The 13,591-nt window shown below is 38.8% G+C and overlaps 1 protein-coding gene across 1 annotated transcript in view; it reads right to left on the bottom strand.

Moving 5' to 3' along the window:
* The window catches only part of LOC117811564 (inactive phospholipase D5-like), a 62,309-nt gene extending 56,217 nt beyond the window's left edge, over window positions 1–6,092 (bottom strand). The window contains exon 1 of the mRNA XM_034681914.1: window positions 5,672–6,092. Coding sequence (XP_034537805.1) covers window positions 5,672–5,677 — 6 coding nt within the window. The 5' untranslated portion in view covers window positions 5,678–6,092. The remainder of the gene's footprint in view (window positions 1–5,671) is intronic.
* Between the last annotated feature and the right edge of the window lie 7,499 nt (window positions 6,093–13,591).

Raw genomic sequence — 13,591 nt, 5'->3', positions numbered from 1 at the left:
TCAAAGAAAGATGCTTTAACCTCAGTTTCTTCAAAGAACTCTTATAAAAAATAAAAAAAACGGGCCCCTCTGGTTTTAAAGTTTGGGGCTTTAAGTAACAGTGGTTTATACTCTTAAATCATGCTTTGATCCTGTGTATAAACCACTATCTCTTACTGTGAAGCTGAACATTCCTGGAACACCTGCAAGTGCAAGGACACCCATGTGTCATTTATGATGACTACAATTCCCAAGAGCTTCATCAGCAGCTGCAATGCATAAGATATCATGTTAATTGCTCATGTCACCAGACTTGACTGTTCTTTACTTAGAAAACATTTTAGATGGTTACTAGGGAGGGCTGCTGTTTCACCCGTACTAATAGATGCTAATAGATGATTCAGCTCCCCAGTACATCTCTGACTTGCTCACAGTGTATAACCTGAACAGGATCCTTAGGTCAGCAGGTGGAAGTCTTTTAAATGTATCCAGAGTGAAATCTAGGTCTGGTGAAGGGGCCTTTAGTTACTGTGGTCCATCTTTTTGGAACAAACTGCCTGCTGACCTCAGGCCCATAACAACTGTCTCCACTTTTAAAAAAAGACTGAAAACATATTTATTTTCTCAAGCGTATGAATGATATGATGACTGTTGTGACTGGATGCATGTGCAGCAACACTTTCTGTTTGTTTGATTGCTGTGTCTGATGTATGTTGGGTGTATCTATTGTTTTTCTATTTTTATTTATTCTATTTGGAAAAATGTCTTTATGTTTTTAATTCCCCATGTAAAGCACATTGAACTTACGTGTAATGAAATGTGCTTTATAAGTAAAATTGCTATTGCTATGGCTATTGCTAATAGATAATACTCAGCCCAACAAGATGTGCAGTAGGGCTCTGATATATAACCATAGACTGTATAAAATATGGACGTAGCATACTTGACGTCACCCATCTGTTCCTGAGCGCTGTTTTGAAGCCAATCGACGGCGGCAGCCATATTGGAAATGCGGAACTCAACCAGGCAGAGTGTGACATAAAGAGGTGGAGTTTGAGCCTCCTAGCCAACAGATATGTGTTCCCGTCCGGGAGTCAAGTCAGTCATGTCCTTATTTGGGCAAAAACTTGTAATCTTAATAGCTTCTGAACCATTGCGTTAGAAAAAAATTAACCCCCTGTACAGTGTGTGCCGATAGAGAGATTAGCTAAGTAGAGCCAAGCCGTTTTTTGAACCAGACTGTAAACATGTTTGTTAATGCTGCAAAGATCGTCTTTTTTGAATTGGTGTCTATGCGGTTTCCGGTCTGTCTGCATCCAGCCTCAAGCGGATTCTCGATGAACTACACTTCCGCGTGGGCTGCTTATATATAACATACTCATGATGACATCTAATGACCATTTATTAGAATCGTATCAACCTAACACATCTGTCTTCTTCTGCTGTGTCAAAATGTCTGCAGTAGAAGTAGTTTATATTTGAAGAACTTTGCATTGATCTTCAAAAAACTGTAATCTAGCAATAATCTCTAGTCTTGCAGAGAATACCCGTGTGTTGCCAAACAGCTTTTGAACTCCTTCTTGCAGTGTTTGATTTGATAGCTTGCAACATGTACAGTACTTTGTGTCTACAAATTCCAGAGTAGAGGGACATTCGCCCATGTGATGAAATATTTATCAGCCTGAGTTGTACAGAGCTGCGGAAAATGAATGCCACAAAAGCCTTATTTCAGTGTGAGTACAGGTGTAGATCAGAGAGTGATTTAGTCCAAGGATTTTCTATTATTCCTTTGCAAAGCTTGTCAATTGCTCGCCTCTGGCTGCAGAACAAATAAATCATGCTGTTTTGCATCAAGCTGCTGTGATGTTACCTTGACACAATATTAAACTTTAAACAGCTCTCAGAGCGACAGCACAAATCCTCATTCCACAGGCAGAGACTGTATCGTACAATTTCATTTTTTCATCCTCTTCTGCCTTTTCTTTCTGTAGATTTTACTTGCAATGTGAATTATTCCTCCACATTTCAGTAAAGTCTCCAGCACACTCAGCATACAGGCAGCAGTGTGAGTGCTGTCCTTAAGTGACAGAACCAGGGAGACTTTATCAGATTCAGTCCAGAGGGATGAATAGAAATATGCTAACCACATTTGCATGATGCATTTTGTACAGCGTATAATATAATCATACAATCATAAATATAACAGGTACCTATAGGCACACTGCAAACATATGCCACCCATAAACACACTCATAAAACCTGCCTCTGCACTAGAGGAAGAATAATAGACTTAATACAGAAATACAGCAATTCTGGTCAGGCATTTTTGGTGCATATACCAAGATTTTTTAAAATTGATATCACTCCAAACCCCATGTGCACTGTATTTGGATATAGCCATGAGATCCCATTACTTAAACGAAAGGCTCATGAAATAATAGTGTTCACCTCCTTAATAGACCGGCGTCGTATATTTCTTTGCTGGAAAGCGCAATCACCATCCAGCTTCACCAGATGGATTATAGACACCATGTATTTTCTTAAACTTGAAAAAATTAAATATACCTTAAATGGTTCCTTACACAATTTTAGTAAGACTTGGACCCCCTTTTTAGAATATTATGACAGCTTACAAGTCCCTCTGAATAGAAATGAACAATAGCAGAGTAGAAGAATGGATGTCACCTTTTTTTTTTTGTTCGTTCAACCTTTTCCAATTTCAAATCAAATTCCAATTTCTTTAAAAAAAAATTGTGTGTATGTGTTTACTTATTTTTTATTGTTGTTTATGTTTTTACTAATGAATTATCTTATTTCCCCTTTTGCTTACTTAGATATTATGTAAAATCTGGGATGTGGGGTTGAAGGGAGGGCTGGGGTGGGAAGGGGCATGGAAGGGGAATGGTAACCTTAAATACTGCAGCAGCTGTTCTATGTTTTAGGTTTTTTTTTGTATATGTTTACCAGCAATGTATGCTGCAAGCAAAATGTATCATGATTAAGTCTATGGAAAACTCAATAAAAAAAGTTAAAAGAAAAATACAGCAATTCTGGTATGCACTCAAAACCTACCACTGCAAAAGCTGCACAGTTTTCAAATTCCTTATATCATCTTAATTGCAAAAAAATTGCATCTAAATTTGCAAATCTTGTGTTGGAAAGCTTTAAAATAGAGTTACAGTTATAATACAGGAAAGACGGTTTATTCTATATCTGCATGTAATTACTTTTGTGGCCACACACAGACCAATCTGCATCAAGAATGAAATGTTTGTTTTTAAGCACAGTTCAAGTATTAGTCTGTCCTTATAATGCAGTTTATTGCTGCCTCGACCACTTGTTGTTTTCCCACTTGAGAACAGATAATACAAGAGATGGCGGGCTAAAGAAAGAAAAATCAGTCTCTGCAAACAGATCGAGTCCAGCTGCTTCAACTCTGAACTTCAGTTGATCTGAACTCAAACCTTCAATGAAAACAAGCCAAGATGACCCATTTCAGGAAACATGTCACAGGGTGAATGCCCTGACTCTGGATCTGTCCCACTGTCTTTGATTATCATGCAGGAGCCAGTAGTTTGGTTGCCATGGACACCATTTCAGGTGTTTTTTGGCACTGTAGTGTCTGCTGGTTCTTTGCACTATATGGTCTGATGACTTCGGTGTCTGTTTGTTCGTGTGTGTTTGCATGCTTGTATGTGTGTCTGTGCACTGATGCAGGACCGTGTGTCTGTGTACTTGGCATATTGATGCTGCTGTGAGCAGAATTATGAAAGACTCGCTTTATACTCTGCCACCCAACCTTTTCTGTCTCTCTCTTTTCCTAGCCTGTCTCTTTTGATCTCTCTCCCTTCCCATCACTAAACCCCTCCTTGTCTACCCACCATATAAACAGTCTGAGTCTGAGTATCAGACATGGCCAGGGAGAAAGAGTGATGGTACCAGGAGATGGAGAATGACTGGGACAGAGAGGAAAAATCAGGGTCTGAGACAGAGAGAGATAAAAAAGTAATATTCAGGAGGATGGATCGTAGCATGGTTTATAAATGTTGGAGTTCATGTTGTGGCACACAGTAACCTATGATTACAGACGGCCCTGTGTTGTGCACTCATCAGTGAGTCACTCTGAAACAGTGAATGTGGTCTGGTCAGTTCACGATGCATAAAACATGATGATCTCAGTCTGGTTGTCCTCCTCCAGCGTTCCTTCGTTAGATTTGTGTTGTGACATTTCACTGTTCTGGGAAGTGTGTTATTATTAATCAAAAGGTGTTTGGATACTTTTGTATGATTAATAATGTATTTTCTAAAACATGCCTCAATCATTTTCTTCCACAAGATAGGAGATTTCTTAATATGGATGCATGATATTGTTTACATAACATCGATATTGGAAAAAAAAGGCTAAAAAGTCAATTATTGGTAGATATGGTACATGTACACTAATAGGTTATACATTAATTATGTGCATGCAATAACAGATTATATGCGCCAACAGAGCTTCAGATGTACAGAAAACAGACAGCAAAATAGCTACTTGAAAATGCCTGCCAAGCACAGGTGACGTGAGAAGAGATTGGCTCATTTTGAAAGTCCCTTGAGTTAACACTGAACTGGGTCGATCAACATTTTCCATTGATGCCCCCAAATCATGGAATACCCTCCAACAGACTTTAAAGCTGACATCCATTCCCTCTTTTGTAGAATTTAAGACTTTGATCTCAGACCACTGTCTCAAATTGTATCTGTTTTAATTAATATATTATTTTGTGAATGATTGTGTGTGTTTGCTGTTTCTAATGTGCCTGTGATCTCGACGACATTGGAAATGAGGGAAACCTCAATGTCTTTTCGAGAATAAATAAAGGTTTTGAATTGAATTGAATTAAATATTTATGTCTTGTAGTCCTTTTTTTGCTTGGCATATTGTGTATGCATGACACAATAATCAAATCAGATCAATCATCAATACGTAGCCTCCAGCATGTATACTTATAAACTAGTTAAAGGATGATTTCATTGTGTAATCTCTGTCTTCCCATTTCAGTGTAACGCAGTCCTCAAAAAAGGTCATATGTGATCTTAAAAGCCTTGCTGGCTCTGCAGAGCATTAAACATGCACTTCATGATGCCATGATGCTGCACTAAGATGGTGTTGCTTCTATGTTTGTTAACTCTGTGGGCATCTTCATCACATGTGCAGCAATTACTGCAAACTAAGTGAACTATACTCAAATACTCAGTGCCTTCTTTAAAATTCACCCAAGTATGAACCATACTGAACAGATGCATGAGCTACGCACATTTCTGATCTACTTCTCTTCACGCAAACATCAGTGTTATAGTGATAAAAGTCGAGACAACAAAATGAGCTCTTTGATTTCAGAAACTAGATACAATATGCAAGAACAGAAGTACAACTGTCCTTGAAACACTATGTACAACGCTTCCTCTCTGAACAAGCACGCACTGTTTAATAGGGACTTGTGTAAGAAACACTTACAGTCAGAACATCTGACACTTCCTGAGAGAAACACTATCACTGTCTGATCTGTAGAACACGGATCAAGAGCACAAGGTAGATAGATAGACTGATAGATGGCAAAATGATTCCCATTCTTGACCATGCTTCACATACACACACACACACACACACACACACGAAAACAAACAAATTTATAGTAGTGGAGCTCACCTTCATGATGCATCCTTCTGTCGCTAGTCCACTCTGAAACACATGCTTTTCTTCAGGGTGTGTGTGTGTGAGGACACAAAAAGAAAGAAAGTGTGTGTGTATGTGTGTGTGTGTGTGTGTGAAGCTGTAAAATCTGCCGCCTCCTCTCTTCCCCTGGAGTCACAGGGGAGGGGTTTGGTCCCTTCCCAAAGCTAGAAATGTATGTTTGTAAATGCACGTGGATGTGCGTGAGCTGAGTGTGTGCTCTATATTCTCTGCCTGTTGTATGAATGAAAACTCTACAAGCAAAGGACACACCTAAATCCTATCATGATGCTTTCTGCCCTGGTTTATCTAGCCGCCCCTCTCCTCTGCTCCTCTCTGTTTCCTGTACTCCCTTCTCCTCCCCTTCTCACTTTCCTCCTCTCCTCTCGGCTCACCATATCGTGTGTTCGTCCACCTCCTTCTAACTCTCCCTCTCTCTCTCTCTCCCTCCCTCTCTCTCTCCCCACCCTCTGCCTCTAATAGAAAGCTCACATTTCTCTGTTCTCCCATAAACACAGAAAGAGGGAGGGATAGATTGTCCTGCTTTTATCCTCTTACTGTCCATTTATTTACCCCTGTCCCTTGTCGCCTGATGTGTGAACTTAAATTAACCCCTCGATGATTTCAAATACACAACTATTCTTTTCAATATTGGTCTAATTTGCTAAGAAATGAAACCAGAAATATATTAATGTACAGACAAATGTCTTATTGATCAAATAGGGGCTCACAGGTGATTTAAAAGCAAACATTCATACTGTCTTACATTATTACAAACCATTGTATAACCCTACATCTACATCCTGACTCACTATCTTTAACTCTTTGTAATCACGCTATATTGTCAGCAAGTGTCCAATACCACACACAAACACTTTCACTCACATTAAAACACCAGTACATCCTATTTCCTCTGTCTTTATGCAACTGAGAGCTGTAGAGATACTGCTGATGGCTGAATTTTTGTATGGGTGACTTTAGAGCTACAAGGTACATATATTATGTACATAGTTCTTTGAGGTTAGCTTTAGATGTTTTATAATGCAATGGGAATGTTGGCAGCACATTGAAATGCACTGCAGCTCCTGTTGGCATGCAGAGTAGGATAGTAGTCAATCTTTTAAGTCAGTGTGCCCTGCAGCTGTGTACTGACACAGAATAGCCAACAGAGGGTGCTACTACACTTCAGATCTGAAATGAAATTCAAAGGCAGTAGATGGAGAGGGAGAGGGAGAGGGATGGAAGGGGAAAGAATAAATAAAACGTGAAAAGGGCCAGAGGCTTGGATTAAAATGAGTAGAAGGTTCCTTTAAAAAGGATGACCTACTTCCTGTTTGTTATAGGAACTTGTCAGCTAATGTCAATGCTTTATGAAACTACAACTTTGAACACTGAGATTGCCTGAGGGTTGCTTCATTTTGAAGTCTAAAATGAGCCAGTGGTCATATTAAAGAACTGTTTCGACCACTTGTGAAGGAAGTACTCCAATATTTAATTTAAAGTAAGTCTTAGTACTAAAACACTCTTTGGTTATACTTGCATACTTGAATTAAAAGTAGGAATCAGAAAAAGTATGTGACCTAGTAGATGTTACAGTATTCAGGGCCAAAATAATACCCTGTATGTTTATTATGACTGGACGAGCCAGAACTTTCTTCAGTTAAACAAAGAAAAAAATGAAATGATTGTTTTTGGAGCCAAGGAAGAAAGGTTAAAGGTTACTGCTCAGCTCCAATCTGCAACGATGAAATGTTCAAACCAAGCCAGAAACCTTGGTGTAATCTTAGACTCAGACCTTAATTACAGCAGCCACATTAAGACAATTACAAAGTCTGCCTACTATCTCCTTTAGAATATATCAAGGATTAAAGGACTTATGTCTAAGCAGGATGCAGAAAAACTGGTATATGCATTTATCTTTAGCAGACTAGACTACTGTAACAGGGTCTTTACAGGACTCCCTAAAAAGTCCATCAGACGGCTGCGGCTCATACAGAATGCTGCTGCTTGAGTCCTAACAAGGACCAAAAAAGTAGACCACATCACTCCAGTTCTTAGATCCCTATACTGGCTTCCTGTCTGTCAGAGAATAGACTTTAAAATCCTGCTGATGGTTTATAAAGCACTGAATGGTTTAGGCCCAAAATACATTGCTGATCTGCTACTACTTTACGAACCACCTCGACCTCTGAGGTCATCAGGTACTGGTCTGCTTTCAGTCCCGAGAGTCAGAACGAAACATGGTGAAGCAGCGTTTAGTCATTATGCACCACATATCTGGAACACACTCCCTGAAAGCTGTAGGTCTGCTCCAACTCTCACCTCTTTTAAATCAAAGACTAAGACTTTCTTATTTGCCACTGCCTTCCTATCTTAGATTATTTTAACCCACTTTAAATTAAAATTTTAATGTAATTTTTAATATATTTCTAATTTTCCTTTTCTTTTCTGTTTTATCATATTTGTCATTTTAATTGTGTTCTTTTATGCCTGTCTGAATTTCTCCAATGCTTTTAATGTTTTAATGTAAAGCACATTGAGTTGCCCTTGTGTATGAAATGCGCTATACAAATAAAGCTGCCTTGCCTTGCCTTGCCTTGCCTATTTATATCATGAGGATATTATTACTAATTATTACTCATGCCTTCCACATTTTTCTGTAGATAGATCTTTATTTGTCCTTAATAAGGAAATTTGTTGTCACCGTCTGTACAAAGAGTACATGTATAAAACACAAATAAACAATAAACATCCACCCAGCCTCACAACAATGGTCACATCATCCCACATATATACACACCGGAAACATATGTGCACACCGGACATATATATGCACACCGGAAAGATATATATACACAGCGGACACATATATACACACTGGACACATATATGCACACCGGACACATATGCACACTGGACACATATGCACACTGGACACATATATGCACACCGGACACATTTACACACCGAACACATATAAGCAAACCTGACACATATAAGCACACCTAGACACATATATACAAACTTGACACATATATGCACACCGGACACATATAAACACACTGGACACATATATGCACACCGGACACATATATACACACCGGACACATATATACACACTGGACACATATGATCACACCAGACACATATAAACACACCGGACACATATATGCACACTGGACACAGATGAGCACACCGGACACATATATACACATCAGACACATATGAACACACCGGACACATATATGCACACCGGACACATATATGCACACCGGACACATATATGGACACATATATACACACCGTCAAATATACAATAGTACTTGAATACAAATATCCAGTTTCATATCACCAAAGCTGTACGTTTCATTGGAAATGCAACATTGAAATTCATGACTCTGTAGACTAGTGCAATATTCAAGAGCTGGATATAATGGAGAGAGGAGAGTATTTGCAGAGAAGAGAATATAATAGAAGTCATAGAATCTTTATTCTTATTTTTAAAGCCTTTATAAATCCATTAAATTTCTAACCTACCACCCCCTAGCTTTGTCTAACTTTACAGCTCTGGCAGTAAAGGCTTGTAAACAAACACCATTTACTGCTGCCTTTTCTCATCAATCACAGACAGGACTACAAGTGTGACCTTTAGTTGAAGTTTAAGATTGTCTCTGTACGTGTGTATTATGAGATATTCTTATCTATTTCAATAGAGAGTGACAGGAACATGGTGTCTGAAATTATCCATTTGGACTGTCCTCACTCAGAATGAATCACCGTTAAACAGCACAGAGTCATGTGCATAAATCTAAGCTGCTTTGAATCCTGAAATCGTCATCTAATCCATACTGGCTGACCTTTTTACTGTATCTGCATCTCTCATTTTGAAACTGCAAGAGGTCTGTATATCTGTAGACCAGATCAATGAAGATGAACTACATCCAGACAAATTATTTCACACAACAGATTTCTTCTAGCTGTTACTAAAGTTTCACTGTGTTTGTGTCTTTGTGCTCAACAAAAGTGGACATAAGGTCATTACAGAAGGAAAAAAACTTGTTAGTTACAATAAATGAAATAAAATTCAGACACAAGAACAACCTCATCTCTTTTAAGTTGGAGCTCCTACTACAGAGCATTGTTAGTGACATGTGACAAGACATCTGTTTCTAATATGATACATTTGATATGATTGATGTTATTTGGCAGAGTTTCTGACACAAAGGATGTTCATGTTTCTCTTTAAAACCGACGCACCCCATTATCTGTAAAACTTGAAGAGTTTTGATCACACAGCAGAACTATGAGTTTCTAGCTGACTTGGCACTGAGCATATAAAAAGAAGAGAACTTGATCTTCAGTGTATTGAGTTTGTTTGTTTGTTTGTGTGTGTGTGAGTGTGTGTGTGTGTGTGTGTGTGTGTGTGTGTGTGTGTGTGTGTGTGTGTGTGTGTGTGTGTGTGTGTGTGTGTGTGTGTGTGTGTGTGTGTGTGTGTCTATGTGTGTGTGTGCAGCTCAGGTCATTTCACAGCCAGCCCTCAGCCATCAGTGCTGGCTTCCTCTGCCATGTCCTCAGGCAGTTTATGGGGAGCCATCAGATTCTGAGCTTCATTAAGGGTCAAGCTGCTGCCTCCCTCTGGTCAGTGTCAGTTAGCACTGTTAGAGGCTGGGCTGCATGCTGATGAGTATTTTTTTATTTTGCATCTACCATCTGTTTGGATGTTCTTTGTGCAATATTAACAAAACTCCACTTTTTATTTCTAAGCTCTGAGGCTTGCTTGCAGTAAGCATGAGAGCAGTAAATGGACTGAGATGTGGTTTATTTAATTGTTTGTTAGATTTACAACAAACTAAGTCAGAGCCTCTGACATTATACCAGCGGCAGTCTAACCTCCATATAATAAGAAGTATAATAATAATTTTATTTGTAGAGCACCTTTCAAAACCAGGTTACAAAGTGCTTTACATGGGCAGCAAAATAAAACAGGCGGATCATAAAAACACACAAGTCAAGATAAAGAAATAAAACATATTATAAAAGACATAAAATTCCCCTAAAAGAACTCTAAAGGAATACAATTATTTTAAAATATATTTCTTAAGACGGTTAAAATAAAACAGAATAAAATAAAGTAAAACAATTCAGATAAAATCTGGGAAAGCTCTGCGATAATGTTGGAGATGTGAACACATAATAAAGTTTAGGTCTATTTTCAGGGTTTATTTTCACCTACTGGGTGTGTCTGTTGCAGTTCTGTTATGAGTCAGTCAGTCAGTGTGTGCCATGTGTAAAGCAGTTACACAGTTCTTGTGGGTTTTACTGTCAAAGAGTGACAGCCTGGAAAAGACTACATGCACCAGCTGGTGATTTGTTACAAGAATACACTGGTGTATTTGAAATCATTTTACTGAAGGATCTCAGGGGTGTGCAGACATGATACCAATTTTAATTGGAGTGATGGGACAGATGTGCATTTTAGAAAGTTGACTTTTTTGTCTTTCCCTTCTGCTCTTTCACTCATAATCCATCTCGTCTTGTCAAAGCATCACTAGGTTCTTGCACATCGATTAAAGCTTGTTCTGAGTAAAAACATCACAAACTTTATGAATAATGAATCAGACTCCCTGCGGACAGAAAGTAATGTTGCATCAGAGGACTCTGACCCTTCCCATGATTCCCTTTACACAAATAATCACACATTCAGCACACACTTTGCAACACACAATAATGGCACAGATATTAAAGTAGAGACTCAGTAATAAAGGGAAAGGCTGATAAATGATCCCTACATGCACATTCAGAGATATTACATTCTGCAGCTCTGCTTCATCCGCCTTAATGAAAATAACGGGACAGCGAGAGAACAAGCTTGCAATATTAAAACTATTAGAAGGGAATTGTTTGCCGTATGAATTCCATATAAAACAATTCTACAAATCAAGACACCAGAGGAGGCTAAATGGAATATTGAATAGATCGAAATCATTCTGATGTTTTGTTGACACGTGGAGTTAACAGGTCAGTGAGCAACCCGCAATCACATTTGTCCTACTAAAATAACTTTGTGTCAGGCTGTGTTGAGGTTTAATAACGCTCTGCTAATTGCCTAATTAGTTCACATCATGAAAAGGCATGGGCTAGACTTCCAGTGGATTCTCACCATTAATCTACCTCACCATGTGGTTGAGTTTTCATGTGTTACAACGAGAGAGAGAGAGAGAAACAGGGGAAGGGGGTTAACATTTGGAGTAATAGACGGAGAGAGAGAAAAACAGCCAATTAAAGGTAATAGCACCCGGGGATTTAAAGTTCACACATGAAAAACTGACAGCCAGTATACATGAGATCCTGTCATCCTGGGGAGACATTCAATTATTCAGAGTGTAAACTGACTGTGTTGGTTATAGTACTGTATAATATACATCTGCACACAGACTGATTTTTACAGACACACAAAAACTTGTTCACACTTGACAATAGCTCCCTCTACTGTTCTCAACATCTAAACATTCATACTCCAATCTTTATAAAGTCTTTAAGAAATGACAAATTATACTGATTTTGTCACATGAGGAGATGATTTGATACATTTTTAAAAAAGTGTCACCATGACAACATTGGACAAAAAAAGAATGTTACTTCATCATCTTATCAGTTTAATATTGTATGATAGATAATCCATTCATCTGTGACAGCCATGCCCCGTTCTATTTGTTTTCCTGCTTGCTCCCTGATAGCATGCTTTTGCAAACTCTGTAACCATGTCACCTTGCCATCTTGCTGCCTCTGGTCGTCTCCAGGCATAAATCTACCACTTATCTCATCAGCCTCCAAGTTTGTATTCTGGGCTTGGTTCAACTGGAGTGCTACACCTGACAGTCTCTTTATTTACGTGTGTGGAGGAGAGTATACTCTTAGAATTGAAGAAAAACCTGCAGGCTCAATTTTTGACAACAATAATAATACTTAAACATACCCAGAAATGGTTGTTGATATAGTTCATCCTTGATTTACAAGACATAAAGGAAAGAATTCAAAGGAAGACGTGTCTGTTTTCAGTAAAGCTACAGCACCTTTTCTTCAAAATCAGTTCATATTATGTCAAAAGAGGGACTTGGGATTTCTGCCTGAGCTCAATGTACTGTAGAAGGAGGCTGAGACCAGGGGCTGACATTTTTCAAGTATCATGAAACTGTCATCACTCCCTCTCTCCTACAGGGTGTCCTGAATGATCCAATCACAAGTGGACAGCTCTGAGAATGAGCATTCATACTTAATGTTATGTCTCTAACTGTGACCAGTGATCGCTTGTGATTGGGTCTTACTTTATGCACTTATGTGGAGCGAGAGGGACAGAAGAGAGGGTGATTATGGACTTAAGTAATGACATGATGTAAAACGCTGATCTTCAAGCCTGATGGTCCTCTACAGTTATGTGGTTTATCAGTGTAACATAACAACCACACTGCTTACTATAGTCTCTGTTGACAGTGAAAAAACAGACAGATGATCTGCGCAAGTAAAAAATAAATTTATGCCATAAAAGGCGTTTTTCGACCGCAGGAACTCTACCCAGGAACTAGGTGCGTTTTGACCGGAGGCACCAGGGTCTAAATTTAGTTAAGGGGTAAGGGTCCTTGGACTTTCAGTTGAACGTAACAGTGTTTGAGGAGTTACACAGTTGTTGAAACACAGAGGGAGTTCCTGGGAATGCAAACTAGTTTAGTTTTTTATCAAGATTTCAAAATATATAATACAATTTTTTTTCTCCATATGTCACTGGCCTGATTTGCACAATCTACCCGGGACTTCAGCTTGCGGTCGAAATGCAGACAACAATGGGGGCACAGGAACCTTTTAATTCCGGGGAAAGTAGTTCTGGGAGCTAAAAGACCC

This window comes from Notolabrus celidotus, chromosome 4 (genome assembly GCF_009762535.1).
Source record: "Notolabrus celidotus isolate fNotCel1 chromosome 4, fNotCel1.pri, whole genome shotgun sequence".
NCBI lineage: Eukaryota > Metazoa > Chordata > Actinopteri > Labriformes > Labridae > Notolabrus > Notolabrus celidotus.
This window is presented reverse-complemented; position numbering and strand designations above follow the sequence as displayed.